Genomic DNA, 22,364 nt, shown 5'->3' with positions numbered 1-22,364 from the left:
TTCACTGGAGGTGAAAGAGACACGCAGGGTTCCAGGGACGCAGAGGGTGGAGGTCTGGACGTGGCTCTTCCCTCACCCCTTCCAACAGGAGGGGCCACCCAACTGAACCTGTGCGGCAGCTCATTCATTCCTTCCTTCACTCATTCATCCACTCATCTGGCCAAAGAGCGTCTGCTGAGAGACACGGCCTCAGGGTCCCCAGCTGTAAAATGCAGGGAGCGACAGCAACTTGCTGGGCTGTTACGGAGGCCACCGATGTGACCTCCCAGCCCAGCTCCTAGCAAACAAACTCTCGTGAGTGGCCACGAGACCACTGCTGCAGTGGTCACTACTGTGACTAACGCCTGGCCTGGTGGCTCACATCCCTGCACTCCTGAAGCTTCCATTCAGGGGCATCCCGGGCTCCCAGCTGGCGGCCCGCTCCCCGTCCATCTGCATCATGACCAGGGCCCTCCCGGCTCGCACATGAATCCCATACTGACCTCGAGGGCCCCTCTGGGAAGTGACCCTGCCTCCATCTTTCTCCCTACCTGCTCTCACAGTGCCAACCACTGCTGCGGCCCCTCTGCCCATTCCCAGCCCTGGCCCCCAGCCCCGTCTCTGCCAGTCCCCGGTCCGTCCAGATGCATCTCTCCTACGAAGTCCCTCCTGAAACCGCCTGGCCCCTCCCAACAGCAGGACAAGGCACAGATCTCTCTGAGGAGGTGTGCTGCTATAGGGTATCCTAATCTGAAGTGTCCCCCAATTTAACTGTGAGCCTTTGGGGAACAAAGGGTCGTCTGACTTTGTAAGCGTAGTACCAGGGAACACTCACCTTGTCAGCCCGGTGCCTGGAGATACTCACTCCACAAGTGCAGTACCTGGGAAACTCCTTTTGCACACACAGCATCTGGTACTCAATGCACAAACTTGGTACCTGGCTCTTACCCTTTACAAATACTTGGCATTCACTTTCCAACACCAGTTCCCTGAACTCACTTGACAAATTCACAAAGGGATGTCTGCCAAACATCGGCAAGCACTGAACTGATAAGCCCACTGAGTCCCCACTAAGGCGTTTCTGCAAGAGGCTGAAATCATGTTACATAGATCCAACAGATGCACATATATCCACGGACACACACACTCAGGCGTGGCGGCAGACCTGCCTTTGCCTCTCAACTCCACTTCTTCCCATTTCTCCTTGTCTGAGTCTCTGTTGCAACATCTATAAAATGGGAAAAGTAATAGCTGCCCTGTAGGACTGTCTGGAAAATTAAAAGAGCACAGTACCTGGCACTCAGCAGGGGGACAGGAAGTGTCGCTGGAATCACGAGCACACTGCTCCATCCCTTGCAACAGGTTCACGAAGATGTTTTACTCCCCACCAGAGAGCAGACTGCAAACTTTCCTGACCTGCCACCAAGCTCAAACCCAGGAGCCCGAGGAGACCACGCCGTCTGAATTTCCTTTCCAGGGAAGCAGCTCTGCTGCTGGTACCCTGGAGACCTCCAGACCACTGCAGGGTCCCAACGGTCCTGGGGTGGGTGTCGCCATCTATCCATGGCCTCCTGTCTCCTGGACACAGCTAACCCCGTTCCCTAGCCTCCCCTGCACTCGGGGGTAGCCATGTGACTGAGCTGTGGCCAATGGAGCGGCCAGACCCACAGACCGAACCTCCGCCTGGGGCTCACGCCTTCTCCCCAGCCCCGACTCCCCGAGGCCCTGAAGGGCAGAAACCTCCCCCGGACCGGGACACGAGGCACATGTAAACCGTGCTGCGTGAAGCCCCCAGGTTTGGGGGCTGGCTGTTGCAGCAGTGAGCCCACCCTGACTGTGGCCCGGCCCCACCACCGGCTGGGCCTCACACAAGCACGCGCAGCGATGCACATTCACCTGGGCAGGACGGTGAGCCAAACGAGGCGGCAGTCTGGGCTTTCCCAGGCTGTGTGCCCCTATCTGCAGCTTCTCTGGGCCTCGAGGAGCTTGGGACTGGCCCAGGACACCAGGAAACGTTCCCGTGCTATCTCCGCTCTCCTGAGGACCCCGGCCCCAGGGAAGCCTCCGCTGCCCCGCCCCGCGGAGTCCTGCCCACCCGCCAGGGGCTGGAGAATCCAGCTCTTCTGCTTCCCTCCAAAGTGCGTTTACTCAGCCTCATCTGCTTATACACTCTCCCGATCTGATACCAGCTAGAAAGCAGAACCCATGACAAAGGAAGGCAGTGAAGGTGCCAGGGGTGCGGGGAGTCCTGGGTGTGAAGCCCAGCCCGGCTGCTGGGCAACACGCAGCGCTCAGCGCTTCCCCCACACTCAGTGCTTCCCCATGGGAAAAAAGCCTGAGGCGAATTCAGCGATTAGGGTGTTCTAGGTCCTAGAACCGTTGTAACACAGCACGGACAAAGGGAGCTGGTTTTGGTAATCTAAGAGTCTCTTAAAGCACTGCTATTCTTCGCTATGGGAGGGAGCGGGTTAAATAAAACACACACACCCCAGAAGCGCTAGAAACTAAGCAAGCTCCATGGGGGCAGGGAGCTGTCTATACGCCCAGCACCTAGCATATGCTGGGTGCCCATTAATATTCTGTAATAGATGACAACAGCTCCTGGAAGGCAGGGGTGATGACAGCTGTAGAGCATCCGGGCACTTCCCTAGGTGATCTCTAAGTCCGGTCCAGCCTCAGGGCCTTTGCACTTGCCATCCTCTCTGCCAAGAATGCTCCCCCACTAGATACCATCTCCTTCCCTGAACACCATGTGCAGGGTAGCAAGGCTCCTGGTCCCCCAGTCCCGCACACCCCACCCACCACTGCTTTGTTTTCTCCGGGGCCAGACAGATTTTATAATTACTTACTCAGTGGTTTATTGTCTGTCACCTACCCTAGTCCAGGAGGGCAGAGACTGGTTTTCCTCAAAGTGCCTACAAACAGTGATATTTATCTGTTGAATGAACTGCCATGCCTTACTCCACCTAATCCTGACATCATGCTAAAAGGAAGTCCCCAGAATGTGAATTTCACAGATAAGGAGGGAGGTTAGGTGACCTGCCCAAGGTCACCCACCAGCTAGGACGCTGCAAGGGCAGGACTCAAGCTTGCCTGTCTGACCCCTCTGCTGCGACTGGCTGTTCTCCTCCCTCCACCTTCCAGACACCCCAGACACCGGTATGTGGCAGGTGTAAAGAAATGGCTACTGGACATTCAGTTTCACCACAACAATCAACTTCAGCACCAAAACTATGTTCTCTATGGTCCCCTTTGCCTCAACAGACATGAACACCTCCCCCATACACACACACACACACACACACACACACACACACACACACACGCCTCATCACCCTTTGTAGGGCTCTGCTGGTATCAGCTGAGCTTCCTTTCAACCTCACACGGCCTCCCTCGGTGGCCCGCTGAAGGCACTGGGTGCCTTGTCACCAGAGCCAGGAGCAGGGAAGAGACACTGTCACTTCCTCCTTTTCTCTACCATGGGGCCAGGCGGCCTGGCTTCCATCCTGGGGAAGCAGGAAGCCTGGGGACAAAAACGATGCTCTCAGGTGGAGCAGGAAACAGCTCTCCTGGCCATGCAGACCCTTGTCCTTGGGGCAGAGGTCTGCGGGACTGGCCGGAGCCCCCCACCAGTTCCTGGTGGGGCTGGGGGGCCAAACCCTCAGGAGGCTCCCTAGCCAGTGACAGTGAGCCAGACCCAAGCATGACTCCAGACCGCGGGGACCCCAGGCAGCACTGCCCTTCCCCCCTCTGAGGGAGGGTCAGCTCACCCTTGCAAAGCACTGGGGGACTAAATATTTTAACACTCACCAAAGAAGGAGGCAAAAAACATTCAAATTATCAAAACACAAACAACTCCACTCAAAGTGGAAAGTGTCTTGTTGGAAACTGCAAAAGCCTGGGGCTAACCTCAATGTCCAGTGATAGGGGATGGTCTACCTGTATTATTATGGTGCCCCTCTATGATGGAACACCATGCAGCAGGGAAGAGCAGCTGTGCACAGGCACAGATCTAGAATGACTGCCAAAACACACCGTCCAATGAACAATAACGGCACAGAACTGTGTAAATGCCCAGGATGCTCAGCAAGGATGCAGGGCTGGCCTGCGAGGAGGGGAACTAGGGGCCACGGGCCCGTGGAATAAGACAGAAGCTTCATTTTCCCTTATATGCCTTGTTGTACCATCTGAATTTATTTGATGTGCACGTTACTATTTCAATTTTCCAAAAAAAAGAGTTCTGTATTTTTTCAAAGGAAACCAGACTGTGCCCCCTGAGAAATTTTTCTTAAACTGCTTTCAACAATTTCATTGCTCTCACACATACCAGATCCACTAAATACCCCTAACTTTCCCAAATGCACCGCTCATCTCAGGAGACTTTCCTCTAGAGACTGCCCGTTTTTAAGTAGCAATAATCCCTTGCATTTGGGCAGAATTTCCTGAAGCACTCTCAGGGTAATTAGGAAAACACAAAGTGGAATACAGGCCCCTTGTCATACCCCTACTGTGTGCTGGCCGTCCTGCTAGGTGCTAGTCTGAGTGATCCCCAATCCTTTCAGCAACCCTGTAAATGAGGTAGGATTATCCCACCCCCTTGGAGGAAAAGCAAGCCCCGGCACGGGAAAGCAAAGCAACGTTCCAAAAGTCACACAGCCAGGAAGTTGTAACCTCAGAATCCAGAGCCCGGTGCAAGTGGCAGCAAACCCCGTTGTGTTGCCCCACGGTGGAGACGCCGTGAACCATTTGGCTGCCTTGCTGAATCTCACTTAATCCTTTAATCAAAGGCATAACTTGACCATCTCAGATGTTTATTCCACCAAAACACCAAGGGGATACCATCCATGTGGGCCAAGCTGAGGCCGGCAGTGAGGCACCCTCAGAGAGCTTTGGTTTTTTAGGATGACACAGCCACCAGGCTCCCCCTAAGCCTCACCGGACGTGGTGCCCCAGAAATGCCCTCTCCCACTGCCAGGTGAGTCAGCGGGCTCCCCGGTTGGCACAGAGGAGCGGGCAACACTATACACAGCCACCTGTGGGCCACGGAGCCCCAGCCAGCTCGGCAGCAAAGCCCAGCCATGGGCAGCGAGTGAGACACCTTCAACCTGGCCTGGTACAACTTTGCCAGCGGCTAGAAAAGGCATCTCGGGTTGCGCCAGGAGAATGGCAGCATCAAAACTACTCCCTCCTTAAAATGCTCTTCTTTACTGCAGCCTGGGGAAGACAGACCACGTGTGCTGTTTACAGGGAATTCAGATTTTTTTCCTCTGCTTCTGTCTCAGCCCCTCCCCTCCACCACCTCCAATCAGACAAGTAACCTGGGCAACAAATTTGATATACTCCAAAATCTTATGACAAATGGCACTGAAAGAAAAAAAAAATTCTTTGTGTTTATTTATGCCACAAAAAAAATCCCATAAATCAGAAGCGGGGAGGACGGGCACAAGGAGGAGGTGTAGGTGACGAAGCGGAGAAACGAACACGCGTGTGCGTGTGCACACAGGCGAGTTCCCACGGGACCTCTGACTACTCGGGGGGACACAGATTTTAATTCCCAAGGGGGAACCACCATCGGGATGAATGCAGCACTCTGACACCCAGTAGGCGCTTCGTAAGCATAAGTCCAAGTTCAGAAGGTTGCCGCCCCCAAGAAAACACCAGACTAAAGAAACCGACGAGAACTGAGGTGACTCCTCTTTTCCTTTCCACAACAGAAAGCCCACAGACGTTTCAATTGAAGCAGCAGAGTGGTGAAAATTTAAAAAACAAGTCAAGGCTACTGTGCCTGTGCTCTGACCCCCGTTTGACCGATTGGACCCTCCCCATTCTGAGATGCCACCTGCTACATGTTAGAAAAAATAAGGTAAAATAAAAGGTAAGCAGCTGATTCGTACTTCTTTGGTGCAGAGGAGACAAAGCACACGGACAAAGCCCTCTTCCAGAGGACAAACATGCCTAGCAGGTGATCAAATTCAGCCCAGACACGAGAACGGCAAAATGGATTCTTGACCCATGGACCCGAACCTTCTTGGCTACAGCCGACACCGTGGTTGGCAACCACAAAAAGCCCAGGGAGGCCCGGGGACTGGGAAGTCTGGACGTGAGAGGGGAATGAGGAACAGCGGCGTCCAGGCCACAGCCTGGGCAGATGCACCCTTCCGCCGGCAAGGTGCGGCCGTGTGTACCCCAGGGAGGGGCGGACACCTCCCAGTCCCCCTCCCGGCAGCCGGGTCACTGGCGCCTTTGTGTTTCCTCCTTTGTTTATGAGTCTTCTGGATCCAAAGTCTCCAGCACAGAGTGCATCGGGCCCGGCGCTGTCACCGGCCATGTCAGGCACTGTTGACTCTGCAAGGATTTAATCAGTAACCGGCCCAGCAGATAGGCACAGGGGCAAGCTCCAACCTGACCCCAGAGAAGGCAAAGTTTACAGCCAGGCCAGGGAGTGAGGCCGCGGGCCCCCCGGGGCCCCAGGCTGAGCCCATCTCCCCGGCAGGGAATGCAGAGAGGTCCGTCCACCTGGGGGGTGTACCCAGCTGGAGCGCCTGCCGGGTGGGACTGAGAGCCACCGGACGCCTCCACCCAGGCCTGATGCAGCTGTGGTCGTGGAAGCCTGGTCTGTAGCTCTGACTACCCTCCAACTGACTGGATCAGTGCAGACAGACCCTGAAAACGGTTTGGGCAGAGAGTGTATTGGGTTTGTTTATGGGTTTGAATCTAGATCAATCACTCTGAGTCTTGCGCCTGAAGCCCACACAATTAACCAGATAATTACCAGATGGTTCTGAGGTGAGCTGTGTAGAGGGCTTAACAAAAGGATGACGTACACTTCATGGAAGGCTATGACCAATACAGAACGCCCGACACACCCAGCAGCTCGCGGCTGGGCCACAGAGGGCTTTCCGTTGAGTGAGCTGCACTCAAATTCACCTTTGTTTCGTTTGGGCTCCCATTTCTCAATTGAGTGCTTGGGCCGCACTACAAAATGCAGACAGATTACATAACGCCCGGGCCTCAGGGAAACCCCTCAGGGGCCTGCTTTGCTTCCCGCGGGGGTGGGGGGTGGGGGGCCTGGACACACCAACAACCAGGTGTCTCAGGACGGGACAAGGTCCCCAGTGGTGGTGCCACTCACACCCCTGCCCCGGAGGCCACGGCCTCAGCAGCCCCCCTCCACGCTCACAGGCCCCGGCAGGGAGGGCCGTGCACCCCACCCGAGCCCACCAAGGCCACATGTAAGGACACTCCCTGCCCTGCCCGCGGGGCTCGCCAACGACAGGCGGAGAAAGGGGACAGCCCATTGGACACTCGCGCGTAGTTCCTCCCTCCTCGCTTCCCAACGCCACAGCAAGGCTCTGCGAGACAAATCTTGTGCCACGGATGGCCCTCGGCCCCCAGTCCAGAAAATCACGGCTCCTCTCCAGAGAGGCCCAAGAAGACGAAGGTGCCACCACCACGCCTGCTTGAGAAGCCAGCGCAGGGCTTCAGGCGCCCTTCCTCCCCACTCTCTCTCCAACAGACACCTCTTGAGCAATCAGAGGTAAACTGGGGGAGGGGGAGGGGCACCTTGAGCCTCCAAAGCTGGCTTCCCCCAGCCGTGGGCAGCACAGCACAGCTCCTGGCTTCTCCCGGGGGAGCACGGGAGCTCGGCCTGTCCTTCCCACGGAGGGTCACTGTGCCTCCCAGCCATCTTCTCCTCCCCAACTCCCCTTCACTTTACGGGGTGACAGAAAGAAAAATAAAGCTTCCCCAGCCCCGGCCAGGGGAAAATTCTGAAGCCAGATCTGGAGGCTGCTGACCCCAGGCAGGGAACTACTGAGGATACCAGTTCCTCCCTGAATCTGAAACACTGCGCGCTGGCGAATTTTCTGCGGCTCTCCCTCCATCAAATGAAAAGCCAAATGCCGAGGCCTGTGGCTCGGGACAGGTTTGAGAACGTGCACGAGCCTGAGACTGGGACTGGACCGCTTCTCGCCAACCAGGGATCCTCCCCGAGAAAGCAGCCTTTGCAGATTGCACCAGTGTGCCCACAGGAAAGAAAAAATAGGTGTTCTGAGTACGTCGGACCCAAAATTCAGAATAAAAGTCCTCGTGTGCTTCAGTGCCCTGGGGGGGGGGGGCGGGGGGGAGCTCTTTCAAGGAGTATGGTTTCTTCTGCTAACTTTTCCCCCTCCCCATTCCCTGGAGCATGTGTCACAGCCTGTGACACACTGCCAAGGGAACATGGATGCCGGGGAAATGTCTGCACATGCTACACGTTTGTGACATGCTATGTAAGCGACACCCTGTTTCCCGGCTGGGTTTTCTTGGCACAGGTGTGGGCAGGCGTTAGATTCAGCGCCCCCGCCCCGACCACCGTGCTTAGTGAACCGGATCACGGTTGCCCCAGAGGGGAGCGTGCATTCTGGGGAAGACGTGCCACCTCTCCATAGAGGACGGGACCCCCTCACAGCAAGGCTCGGGCCCAAGCAGAGCTGGTGCTTTAAACTGTCCTCCTTTCAAAACACAAAGCATCCTGTTCCGGCTCCTGCCCGCCACCCTCCCTCCCCCGCTGCGACCCCACCGCAGCCCTCTCTCTCCAACTTGCAGATTTGATTTCAGAAACAGATCGATGACTTCTCTCCCTCTCATGAGGGCGACCCAGTCCCAGCCATGTATTTTAAAACAGTAACAATAACATAATAAAACCTCCAGCAACAAAACACACGTATACAATACTGCATAGACTATACAAGACCAGAACCCCACAGGCCAGCTTCCGCACTAGAACTTGACCGCCCCCCGTGGGGAGGAGATAGCCCAGGACCCCTGCCCCCTCTCCCTCCCCCTCCCCCTCCACTTCCACCCTCCCAGTGTGTCAGTGAAATTTTTTCAGAAAGGGAAGCACCCAGTTTTGCCTGCCAGCCCGGGCAGGAAAAAGACGGGTAGAGAGCAAAGAAAGGAACTGGCTTCTGGAAATTCTTTGGGTTTTGGGGTTTTGAGGTTGTTGGGGTTTTTTTGTTTGTTTGTTTGTTTTTCTGGTTGTTTTGTTTTCCCATCTGCCGCAGATCCAGATGTGCTTTCCGAAAGGGAACCCCACCACCATCAGGGCCCAGCCTCGGGGGTCTATCCCAAGGTCCCATCCGTAATTAACACAAGCGCTGGGCCCGGAGGTACCCAAATGCTCAGTCCGGGGTGGGCCAGATCCTCTCCATAATTCTAAGGGTCTCCCCGAGCCCGCCGGCAGGGCAGAGCTTCGGATTCCACAATCCAGTCCGGAGCCCAGGCCAGGAAGGGGGCGCCCGGTTCTTCCCGCCCCCCGCCGCCCTGCAGGCCCCGGGCTCCAGGTGCAGCGGCAGGCAGGGGGCAGCCGGTGGGAGGGGGCGCCTCCCGGGCCCCGAGGGGAGGCGCGGGGGCGCGGGGGTGCAGGCGCGCCGCCGCGCAGAGCGACTCACCGTGGCGGACGCCAGGCTGTTGTCGGCCAGCGTTAGGTGGTGCGGCTCCCAGCGCCTCAGGAATTTCGAGGTGAGGATCTTGCTGAGAAAGGTCCGCGGGTGCCGGATGACACAGACCTGGATGTCGCCCTCCTGCAGCAGTTTGTACCTCATCCCGTTGCACAGCAGAAGAGCCCGGCGGCAGGGCACGGCGCCCATCTTCGTGCCCTCGGGGGCCGGCACGTCACCCCCCAGCAGCGGCTTGGTCTCCTCGATCTGCCGGGAATCGCCGCCGCCCGAGGTGCTGGTCAGATCCATGGCCGGCCGGCCGGGCCGGGGAGGGGGCCGGGGGCGGGGAGAGGGGCTGTCCCGGCTGCCCGGGCGGCGGGGCCCCCGGTCGGCGTCCCGCACCCCCCCACCCCCCAGGAAGGTGGGGGGTGTGGGGCTGGGGGCGCCCCGCAAGGGAGGGGCCCGGGCGGGCGGGCGGGCGGGCGGCCGGCGCTCGGTCCTTCCTGCGGGGCTCCGGCTTCCTCCTAGCTCGTCGGATGCATGCTCGCGGCGGCCGGACCGGCTCGGCGGAGGGGCGGGCGGGCGGGGACGCGGGGCAGCGCCGGCGGGGGTGCCGGGGGCCCGGTGGCGGCGGCGGCGAGCGGGGGCCGCGCGGGCGGGCGTGTCTCGGCCCCGCCGCCCGCTCGTGTGTACAGTACGTGTGTCTGGGCGGCCGTCCGCGGGCGAGTGTGCGGCGGGGGCCGCGGGGGCCGGCTCAGTTGAGAGATTGCAGAAGCCGCTCGGCGCCCGCGCGATTGGTCCCCGCGGGGTCATGTGCCCGCCCCTCTGACGTCAATGGCGGCAACGGCGGCTGCCGCCGCGGCTTCGGCCTCTCGCAGGCGGAGTCCGTCGCCGGGCGGGGACGCGAGGGGCCGAGGCGCGGCTCGACGGGAGGGGGCGGCCCCCGGGGAGGGGGCTGGGGCGGGCGAGCCCTGGCAGGCCCGGGCCCGCCCCGCCCGGAACCTGGGGAGTGGGCGGGGGCCTCGGGGGCGGGGCGCGTGACGTCACGCCGAGCCGCGCCCCCGCCGGTGCCCAGGCCGGTGTTGAGCCGCGCGGCCCACCTGCCCGACGGTTCTGAGAACGCGCCACGGCCCCCGCAGCCCACCCTTACCCCCGCGGCCAGCCGGGATCCGAAATGTCAGCGCCCCGAAACCTGTGCACGCGGATGGCGGAGGTGCGGCCAGGTGCAAACCCGAGGGACCAGGGCCGGGCTGGGCCGGGCCGAAGGTGTGGGGACAGGACCGCAGGCAGGAAGCTGTCCACCTGGCTGGCCAGATGGCGCCACAAGACAGAGATATTTCCTTGAACTGAATGTGTCCCGTCAGTTATTCGGGGAATGAGCCACGCTGCCCTGGCTCAGCCTGCAGCACTCTGCAGGCCTCCTGGTCATTTAGAAATGTCTGCCCGCCGTGGCCCTTGGGGTCCTCAGGCCTACTGGGGGGATGGGACAGGCTCCTCAGCCCCACTCCTTCCTTCTGCCCCTGGAGTCTGATTAGCTCCTAATAGGAACCTAGACAACAAAATCCCTCCCCAGCGTTACCGGCGCCCCCCTCCTCTGCCTGCACCCCAGCAGCTCCAGCCTCTTTACCTCTCCCCTCAGGCCGGGACCGGGTCATTCATCTCTGCATCCCCAGGTCCTGCGCAGAGCTGTGAGAGAATCATACTGGAAGCCCCTTTGGGGAATGAGCTATGGTGTCACTCGGGAACGCCAGCTGTGCAACAAAAAAACGTTCCCTTTCTGCCATCAGGAGTGGCACCAAAAGCCACGCAGCAAGTGCTCTGCTCTGAGGTGGGGCTTTCTCACATCCACGCACTTCTGCAGTTAATGTCATTAAAACCCCCAGGTCTGTGCCTTTTTTGTTAAGTGAAGGTGTCTCTGTAGTGAACACACAAGTGTGTGAGCATGCGTTGAATTGCATCATGAGTGTCGAAGTTTGTCCACGGCAGCCCTACAGTGGGGACTGCCCCCTCCCCCTCTCTCCCAAGAACATACAAGATGAGGGCCCCCCAAAACACTCTCACTTGATCCCGACCAGGGCTGGGGCCAGGGTGGAAGGCAGGGCCCCCGCATGTGTCCCTCACCAGAGAAGACGCATCTCCAGCCTGCCCAGGAGACGGGCAGAGCTGTTCTCTCCTCGTGAGCCCTGCGGAGGCACAGTTAGGCGGGAAAATGGGGAATTCACTGACTCCCCACAGCCTCCTGGCAAATTCTGTTCTTGAAGTTCTGAACATCAACGGCCTTGAGAAAACCATAAAGCAAGGAGGAGTCAGGCAAGCCAGAGACCCCACCCGGTGACACAGACGTGGATGCCGGAGGTGGGGATGGCAGATGGTTGTGACCAAGACGCCCAGGCCACGCCGCCAAGGGGGTTAGGTCTGTTGTCCGAACCTTGATTGAGCTCCTGCTGTTTGCCGGTTGCAGGAGTAATTCCCCGCGTCCTAAGCACGCACGCAACTTTTCCTTCTCACAGCAACCCATGACACAGGGTTGACCCATCAGCATCCCCTCCTGCAGGTGAGGATGCAGGGAGACTGCCAGGCTCACTTGGCTAGCCAGGACTGGGCCCCGGTGTGGAGCTCAGGGTCTAAGACCATGTAAAGACAATGACCGCACTGTGCTTGGGGCTACAGGGAGGGGGAGGGGCGTATCTAACCCAGCCGGGCTGTGGCACTGGGGACACGTCCTGACTCCAAGAGGTCTTTAGGAATCAGGTAAAGAAGGGGAAAGGTGCTCCTGGAAGGGGGGACGGCACATACAAAGGCAAAGAGGTGGGAAGACCCTCAGCCTGTGCAGGAAACTCCAGACTTTTTTTTGTTGTTTTTTATTTATTTTTGGCGGCGTTGGGTCTTCGTTGCTGCACGCGGGCTTTCTCTAGTTGCAGCGAGCGGGGGCTACTCTTCGTTGCGGTGCTCGGGCTTCTCCTTGTGGTGGCTTCTCTTGTGGCGGAGCACAGGCTCTAGGCGCGTGGGCTTCGGTAGTTGTGGTGCACGGGCTCAGTAGTTGTGGCTCGTGGGCTCTAGAGCGTAGGCTCAGTAGTTGTGGCACACGGGCTTAGTTGCTCTGCGGCATGTGGGATCTTCCCAGACCAGGGCTTGAACCTGTGTCCCCTGCATTGGCAGGCGGATTCTTAACCACTGTGCCACCAGGGGAGCCCCAGACATTTTGCCAAGGCATGCAAGGAGCCCAGGGGATGCAGGGCAGAGGCCTCAGAGGTGAGCAGGGGCTGAGCGGGCAGTACCTTGAAATGCAGGCCCAGGGACCAGACTCTGCCCTGAGAGCAGTGGGAAGCTACCACATGGGGCATGCAGGGAGCGACTTGTAGATATCACCTTCATAAGGTCACTGGCTACAGCATGACATGGACAAGATTTGCAGAGCGGCAGCCTGGAGGCAGGGAGGCTGGTGAGGAGGCTGTTGAGGGTACCCGGGAGGGAGGTGATGGGGTCCAGCAGGAAATCATGGAGTGGGGAGGCTCGGTGGCAGACGAAGCAGCTGCTGTCCACTAGAGGGACATCTGTGGACCCTCCTCCCCCTGTTCAGGGGGCAAAACTTCAGCAGAACGTGATTCACCAGGAGGCAGAGGATCCCTGATTTTATCCAGACATCCTCAACACTGCTTGATATGGTGGTTGATCTGTAAGCATTAAACAGGAACAGCATGATAAAATGACCAGCACTCAAGTGCCAGGTACTATGTTGGGGGTGTTATATATATAGACATATATATATATATTTTTTAACATCTTTATTGGAGTATAATTGCTTTACAATGGTGTGTTAGTTTCTGCTTTATAACAAAGTGAATCAGCTATACACATACATATGTTCCCATATCTCCTCCCTCTTACGTCCCCCCTTCCACCCTCCCTATCCCACCCCTCTAGGTGGTCACAGAGCACCGAGCTGATCTCCCTGTGCTATGCGGCTGCTTCCCACTAGCTATCTGTTTTACATTTGGTAGTGTATATATGTCCATGCCACTCTCTCGCTTCGTCCCGGCTTACCCTTCCCCCTCCCCCTGTCCTCAGGTCCATTCTCTACGTCTGCATCTTTATTCCTGTCCTGTGGGGGCATTATATATCGATATTTGTTCTCCTTTCTTCCAACCAACCCAGAAGGCAAAAATTCTTACCATCCCCATCTTAAGGGCGAGGAAGTTGAGTCTCAGAGAGGATCAGACAACCATAGGGATCCAGCCAAGATTTGTACCCGAAATTCTGACCTGGAAGTCCATGTTTTTCCCGCTCCTCCTTTGTTAAGGTTTTCCTGAGCAGGGACTCAGGAAGAAAGTGTTGAATCTGATCAATGTCATCTTTCAATAAGAATATTTCTTGGCCTGAGTTTGACGTCAGTGATATGGAGCCCCCAAGATGCTGCCAGAAGTTCCTTGAGAACAGAAACCAGGAGCTCCTGGTGGACAGCGGCACACAGTGCCTGCAGGCAAATAGGCAGTGACTTTTGGTCAGACTCTCCTATCCTCTGTTGCCTAGGCACGCGCAGGCAGTAGGTCGAGGTCAGTAAGTGAGGGTGTGAGAAGGTGGGACACGTTGATAGCTGGTGATACGCAGAGCCCCTCGCCTCCCACTGTCCCAGGTTCCTGACCTAAAAATGAGTAAGTCCAGCTGTCAGATTCCTTCAGAAGTCCCCTCCCTCCAGCCCGCCAGCCTCTGTAGGAGACACAAGCCCATCAAGTTTCCACTGATGGATCATGTACCCAGGTCATCCTTGGTGCCACGAGAACCCTGACTCTGCAGAGAACAGTGCAGGCCCCTTAGAGTTCACCCTCCCGGCGTCAAACTTCAGAGGGTTATGGAGCAGCAGGAAGGGCACGCAAGTTCACAAACGCTTCACTCTCCTCGGGCCCCCACTGGCCAGTTCACTCACAAAGGTCACCAGACAGAGCTGCCATGTTCTGCATTCTTTGCTGGCAGTCCCAAAGAGCAACGTTCTGCTCTCACCTGCTCACTGGAAGTACCTCTCCCACTCGGGTCAGCAAGTGGGAGACTTATTACCACTACGGGCTTACCCCGGGCCGTACTGGTGGAGAAGCTACTCCACCTGAGGAGCTGGGAGAATGCAGTGAGCAGGCAGGGAACTGCCCTCGTGAGCTCACATCTCAACCCCAAGGTCCCTCAAGTCACCCCTGGAGCCAACTCAGAGCGGAAAGACAGACCTGTTACCCTGGCTGCCCACAAAGGGGTCCCTGGTGGGGAGGAGAGCATAGGAGCTGACGGCCAGCCCTAGGAGAGGACCACCTAAGCACCCGCTTCTAGCAGCCCTGCCCCTTCCGGCAGACGCCCACAGGTGGGTGTCCTCCTCGGACTGGTCTCCAGCAGCCTTTGCCCAGCTCCCTCCTTGCCCCCGCCCCCAGCTATGAAAGGGTGCACGAACCCAACACACTGTACCCTGCAAGAGGGCAGGGTCCATTCCAGCTCCGCGCATCACTGTGTCCGATGGCGTGCTGGTGAAATGTTTAACCATCGGCTTGCGGGGGGCGGGGAAGCCCTGATTTATAGCATTTGACAATTCCCCAGTTGGAAATATTCCCACCATGGCTGTTTTCAGGTTATCAACATGCATCACTGAACGTGAAGTTGGGAAGAGACGCACCCCATTGTAGAGTGTTTCTACCCTACGGATAGAACATTCCAGGGGGCAGCAAAGAGTGGCTGAGGGGCCAGACTCAGCTCATGGCTTACAAAGGCTAAAATATTTACTACCTGGCCCTTTTACAGAAGAAGTTTGGCGACCCCTGAAAGAGACATAAATAACCTACAGAATGGAGATAAAAAATGTAGTATAATATGTAGTCAAATAATTAGGAAGTGGTGAGTTTTATTACCTTTTTAAGAATATGATTTATTTAATCGTAACTTTATATTAATTCAATCTTGTTTAATGGCTGTTTGACAACCAGCTTGCAAAATTCATGAAAAATTAACAATCAGCTCTCATGAGCCAGTATAGGTCAGCTTGAGCAGGTCCCTGCCTGTTCTGGCCCAGAGAAGATGCTCTATGGTTATCTGTTGAATGGTTGGAAATCAAACTGCAACACCAACGTTCTAACCACTAGGCCACCTTGCCCTGCTTCCTTCCTTCCTTCTTTCATTCAGTTCCATTAAACATGTGTCTGTTAGCACCTACTGAGTGCCAAGGACTTTGTTGGGGACTACAGATCCAGCTCACACAAGATGCTGCCCTCATGGGCTCATAGTCAAGCGAGGGGAATCAGACACCCCTCCTCCCCCAATCATCCCCCCTCAAAAAAAAAGTATGCGAGGAAGAAAACAAACTCCTTGCCCTTTCCTTTACCAGCTGTGTGTATCTTTGGTTGATTTACTATAAAATGGAACTGCAACGGTACCTTTTTCCAGAGTCATAGGAATTAAGTGAGATAATGAATGTTGAGCTCACAGCCTGGCACTGCGTTAGCACTTAGAATAAGCGTTGGCTATTTTGTGTTGCCACTGCCATTTTAGAACCCATGTTTCCACGGCCCTGATCGCAGGTGCTCCTCTAGATCACTTCTCCAAACGTTTCCCATCTGCCCAACAACTGGGATACAGATACCCAATACAGCACCTTCGCAGGGTTTTCAACTTTGGCGCCATTAACATTTACGGCTGGATCATTCTTGGCGGTAGACAGCTGTCCTGACGACTTCAGGGTGTTTAGCAGAATCCTTGGCCTTAACCCACAGATGCCAGGAGCAGCCACAATTTGTGACAACCAAAATGTCCCCAGACGTTACCCCATGTCACCTGGGAGGCAAAATCAGCCCCGATTGAGAACCCCTCGTTTAAAGGAAGACATTTTTCCCACCCTGTCAGCCGGTACAGGCTGCTCCCCAGCCAGCCTGTGGTTCCCAGTCTGGGGGAGATTATATTGTCCACGTTCATGCAACGGCACGTCCTTCCTCAGATGCCACTTCCCAGGGGCCGGAGGAAACTCGCAGCCAGCTTTATCAGACTGTCAAGGAACACGAGGACCCACAGGATGAATAAGGTGCAACCTGTTTTGAGTCGTGTTTTTGGAGCCCTTTAATGGCATGAAGCCATGCCTGTAATCATATGCCAAGCACCAAAAGCAGACGACAGAATCGTTTGTTCTTAATTTCATAGCTGCTCATGGCACTGTTGCTTTTGGGAAACGCTCTGGAAGCTCCACCTGAAAACTGTCTCAAAATTACATCATCCAGGAGAGCATTCCCGAACCTCATTTTTTTTTTTTTTTTTTTTGCGGTACGCGGTCCTCTCACTGTTGCGGCCCCTTCCGTTGCGGAGCACAGGCTCCGGACGCGCAGGCTCAGCGGCCATGGCTCACGAGCCCAGCCGCTCCGCGGCGTGTGGGATCCTCCCGGACCGGGGCACGAACCGGTGTCCCCTGCAACGGCAGGCGGACTCTCAACCACTGCACCACCAGGGAAGCCCCCGAACCTCATTTTTAATAGGCATGAGACACCAGCATAACGGAACACACACTCTGTACCGATGGCATTTAATGTACTGATTGAATAATAAAATGTGCTTATTCTCCTGGTATAGGGAGAGGAGTCATGTTTTCATCCTGAAGTTGGGGAACATCCCCCTTCTGCTTCTGAGCTGATGTGAAGTCAGCCCATTTTCTAGGCTCACGGGTGGGGAAGAAGGGAGGAGCGGGTGGGAGCACGATTGCTACTTCACAGCCTTTGATACTGGGTGGCTGAGTGATGACTGTGCCACCCTGCCCACTTCTCTGGTTTGGGGGATTTGGGGGTGCAAAGGTGGGCATCAAAGGAACATGGAGTACCACCCGCTCTGCCTTTCTTTCTCACTCTCCCCAAATAATTAAATCTGAGGTTAATTTTTTTTTTAAAGTATCACAGAGGATTGAACATTTATCTGGAACTAATCTTTGTTACACACAATCAGTGGATTCATCTATATACACACACCAAAACCTTAATAGCGGTTACCTCTGGAGTGGTGGGATTACAGGTCATTCTTTTCCCTTTTGAAATCAACATTATCAAAGTATAATTTACATGAAATAAAACGCACCCACTTTAAAAGAACAGGTTGATAAGGGCTGACGAATGTCTACATCCAGGTAACTACCACCCCAATCAAGGTATTGACGTAGAACATTCCCACAACCCAAGAAAAGTTTCTTACGCTCCTCTGCCGTTGATTCCAGCCACCCACTTCCGGACCTAGGCAACCCCCGATCTGCCTACTGTCACTACTTCTTGGACCGCATATAAATAGAGTCAAAAGATACATCCTCCTTCGGGTCTGACCTCTTTGATGCGGCATAACAATTTTTGCAATCCATCTGTGTTGGTGCACGTATTGTGGTCTGTTCCTTTCGTGGCTGACTAATCTAAGCATTACATGGCTGTAACAATTACAGGGAAATATTTGTTTTCTTCTTTATGCCTCTCTTCCCACCCCCCAAGCCCAAATTTTCTACAATGAACACGCATTGATTTGTTTCACTTTTTAAAATGAAGACGAATGCCACTCGTTTGTGTTAAAATTCACGGGGACTTTATGAAGAGCCCGAAGGCCAGGCTGCTGCTGACTCGTGGAAGTGGATGCCTGGCACAGCTCCACAGAGGACTGAAGGCCATGGATCATATTTTTAAAAATAAAAACCACTGTGTTTTTCAGATTAATTGCATCTCTCTCCCACACCAGCCTTTGCGGTGAGCTGCTCAAATTGACCAATTTAAATGTGACCTCACTTCTTTCCCCTTCATCCGCTCTGAGTCAGTTGCTAAGAAGCAAAAGGAAAGGAAGTATCGGAGGGGGGCAGGGAAACGTGTTACATGTGTGGAGTACGTGTGGCTCTTCCCAAACTTCCCCACACCCCCCTTTCATCATCTGAGGCACGATCAAGGGTTTGTGCGAGATCCCAGAGCAGGAGAGCAGAAGGATGCCATCCAGGGGCTCCAGGTAGGATGGGAAGGAGGCTGAAAGCACAAACTTTGGATCTGGAGCCCAGCTGTCCACCTTACTCAGGTGGGTGATACTAACCAAACCTCTTAACCTCTCGGAACCTCAGTCTCTTCATCTGTGAAACAGAGACCCAATCGTGATACTCACAATCGAGCAAATGAGATAATGCATGTAAAGTGCCCAGAACAAGGTTTAGGAAGAAGTCAGTGCCCAATACATGGTAGGGAAATAAATGGTTGCTCAACTCCTGGTCCCTTCTTTCTTCAACCACAGCACGAAACTGAAACTGCAGTCTGCTTGGGCTGACAGGAGAGGAGTGGACATTTTCCTCTACTAACTCCAGGGAGCAGACCCTCGCAGACGCAAAGAAACACGGGGAAGTCAGGCTGCGGCATCCAGGTATTCACCAAGACCCCGGCTGCAACAGAAACCAATCAGAGTAGCTTCAGAAAGGGTGGAAATGGCTCTTCAGGAATCGAGGGTGTCTCCCAGAACCCCAAGGGCATAAAGGTAGGCAGGTCTCAGCAAGAGCCAGAAGCCAGGGACCCAGGAGCTTCTCTCTGCCCTGTGTACCTGCTTCTCTCTGACTCATCCTTCCCCCCCATCCTGGCTTTCTCTGCTGTGTTGCCTCCGCCTGACAGAAGGTGACCACTCGAGAGACCAGCAGGATCAACAAACTAGGAGCTCTCTTTTGGTCCAGTTCTAAGGGAAGAACTTGGTTGCTCAGTTGGCCCAGATGCCCACCCTAGCCAGTGTCCGAGCCGAGCTGCACAAATATGGCTGCTGGCAACCCGCTCCTTAGAGGTGAGGAGGACGGTCAGGTGGGCCACTGTGATCCGGTCAGACCCCCCCCACCCCAAGAAACGTCTTATCCCAAATAACAACTACTTCTTTCATTGTGTTCCCCAACCTTGTGCATTTCTTGACTTTATTAATAATAGTAGCAAATTAATAATAGTAGCAAATAACCACATAGCAATAGTAGCAAATAGTAGCAAATAATAGTAGCAAATAACCAAATAGTAGCAAATAATAGTAGCAAATAACACAGGGCTTACTGTGTGCCAGCCACTGGTGTAAGCACTTCGCCTATGTGGATTCCTTTAAATTAATCCTCACAAAATTGCAATGAGGTTTACTGTGCCCATTGTACGGATGAGAAAACTGACAAGCAGGGAGGTTAATTAACTTGCCAAGGTCACACTTGAACTCAGCCAATCTGGTACCAGACTCCTTCTCTTAGCCACCACGCCATGTTGCCTATTTTAGCCCCAATCATGTTTTTTATAATTTCTCTGTTAGCCCATGTCTCTCAAAAAGAGAGGAAAAAGACGAGGAAGGGGATGAACACCATCTCTGACATTTCGCAAAAGCCTTTTACAGTAGACAATGGAAAATGCTGGAACTTTGCTGGCTGTCCTCACTGTTTCATTTTGAGCTGTGGGAGTCAGGGGGGACAGGCATGACAGCATTGTTATTGCCTCTCCACGCCGCCCTGTGACACTCCCCTGGCCTGGACCACCTGGGGCAGGACCTGTAGCTTCTTAACCTGCATGCAACGGGTGCTCAGTAAGGTGGTTTTTGCCAAGAAAATGTGTTCCCCGCATTACAGTTTTCAAAGCACTTCCAAGACAGGCAAAGAGATCAGTTAATATACTGTCCCCATGATACCTCAAGGAAGGGGAGTCCGTGGGAAGAACAGACACGTGAGAACCCAGCCAACGCTGAACAACCAGGCCCTGGGAGGAACAGGAATCACGGCAGGGTCTGCACAAAGCCTCCTCTCTCCTCTCTGCCTTTTGTCGTGATCTCTCTGGGATTCTGGTCCAGTGCCTCATGGGACTCTGACTGCCCCTGCTATGTGTCTGGCACTGGGCCTGAAATGGCCAACTCAGCCCATGCACCAGGGCTGTGGGCACCATCTCCCAGCTTCCCACCACCTCCAAATGTCCAGGTGAGGAATCTGATGGATGGCTGGATTTTATCCATACAGGCCCCGAGTCTCAGGTTCTTTGGCCCCAGGCTCAAAGAAGGAAAGTAACTTGCCCAAGGTCTCCCAGAGGGGAGGCCACCAAGTCAGGATACTGGCCTGTCAGCACCCGGACTCCTTTCCTGGGCTGCTGTAACAAGGCACCACAGCCTGGGTGGCTTGGACAGCGGAAATGTACTGTTTCACAGCTCTGGAGGCTAGAAGTTCTAAACCAAGGTGTCAGCGGGTCTGGTGCCTTCTGAGCGCTGAGAAAAGGACCCGTTCTGTGCCTGTCCTGTAGCTTCTGCCAGTTTGATGGCCATCTCTAGCTTGTAAACAGAGGCATCTCCCCAAGCTCTGCCTTCAAGTTCAAGGCATTCTCCCTAGGTATGCCTGTGTCCAAACTTCTATTTTTATAAGGACACAGTCATACTGGATGAGGGGCCCACCCTATTCCAATGTGACCTCATTTTAACTTATTACCTCTGCAACAATCCTATTTCCAAATAAGGTCACAGTTCTTATTTGGCGGTACTGGGGGCTAGGACTTGGACATCTTTTTTTTTTTTTTTTCCCCTTGGTTGTGCTGCGTGGCTTGTGGGATCTGGACCGCCAGGGAATTCCCCTTTGGACATCTTTTTTGAAGGGCATAATGTGACCCCTTACAGAGCCCAAAGCCGGCTTTGGAAGTACCACTCCGTTCTACCCCAGCCAGTTCTCACCGTAATGCCCTGGTTCCTCATGGCCCTGGAAGGCTTTGCTCATCCTGTTTTCCCTGGAACAGGCATGGACACAAGTCTGTCCTCCAGCTCACATGGGAGCAGTTCCCAGGAAGCAGCCGTGATTCAGGAGAACCCACTGGGGCACCCTGGGCGGGGCATTAGGGAGCTTTTATTCAGACGGTGGCCCATTGTCTGACCTTCTCCACCATGCTCCAGTGTCATCGGGCAACTGCAGAGGCATTAAACCTGAACAGCTCACAATGGACTAATGAATTTCATTCAGCGTGGATGACAATGACCCAGGCATCAAAGCCGGCTGGTGTGACCTCTGGCCTTGCGGTTTCACAATGGTGATGGTGGACAGGTGGCTGGGTCCTGGGCCAGAGATTCAGGCAAGTGATTCATTTCTATATTTATTCACTTCTCTATTTGGTTTGGCTAAAACTCTTCAGCAGATTTTCCTCGAAGGTGAATCAGCCACACCTACCCCGATGATTAGCTGCATCTCGGAAGCCCAGGATCTGGGTTCAGGAAAAGTCGGTCCTGCCCATTTCTTCAGCCTTGACAGACATCAGCAACCCTTTGTGGAATGCTACCTAAGATCACAGGGCAGGAAGGGGCCGGGTGAGCAGTGGAATCCAGGACGGTGTAGCTACAGTCTGTATTCATTTGGTACTTTGACTTGGTGACTCACAGTTTTGAGCCTGGACTGGGTGTTTGCCTCCTTGAAAGGAGAAGTGCTGAGGGCATCACCAGTGCCTCCAGGTCCCAGCAGCTGCGACGCCCTCCTTCATCCCCAGGGAGCAGTCAGTGAGACGGAACACTGGCCTTGCCACAGCTAAAAGAAAGCCCTATGGGGCTCTCGGTCCACCCCTCCTATTTTGCAGGTGGGAGAAACTGAGGTTCAGAGAAGAGAAGGAGCCTTACCCAAGACCACACAGGTGATGGATGGGTGGCAAATCCAGGCTCAGAGCTCCTGATCCCCCAACCCAGAGCTCTCCCCCACCCCCAAGCTCCTGCTTTTCTTCTCCAGCTGCTGATGGAGGATGCCGGATCCTTTGTATTTCTCATCTGTCTGCCTGTTGTCGGAGTCTGTGGAGTCAAATCCCTGGGGGAGGCTCATCTTCCTCTTTCCCATCTGCCCCAGCCCCTCGAAACCAGGCTGTGCGCTCCCTCGCCGTCCCAATGATGTGTGCTGTTGCTTCCACCCTCTCCTGGGATTTCTGCAGCTTTTCACACTTTACTGCGTTTCCTCTGGGCCTCCCTCCTGGTGTCACCACCCTCAGCCCCCAGGAA

General features: G+C 55.1%; 1 protein-coding gene across 1 annotated transcript in view; it reads right to left on the bottom strand.

Moving 5' to 3' along the window:
* The window catches only part of CMIP (c-Maf inducing protein), a gene marked incomplete at its 5' end in the record, with an annotated part of 233,678 nt that extends 223,971 nt beyond the window's left edge, over positions 1-9,707 (bottom strand). The window contains one exon of the mRNA XM_082676384.1: positions 9,411-9,707. Within this exon, the coding sequence (XP_082532510.1) occupies positions 9,411-9,707 (297 nt within the window). The remainder of the gene's footprint in view (positions 1-9,410) is intronic.
* Positions 9,708-22,364: the final 12,657 nt, after the last annotated feature.

This window comes from Grampus griseus (genome assembly GCF_964374135.1).
Source record: "Grampus griseus genome assembly, chromosome: 19".
NCBI classification, from domain to species: Eukaryota; Metazoa; Chordata; class Mammalia; order Artiodactyla; family Delphinidae; genus Grampus; species Grampus griseus.
Note: the sequence above shows the minus strand (reverse complement) of the source record. Positions and strands in the feature narration are given on the sequence as shown.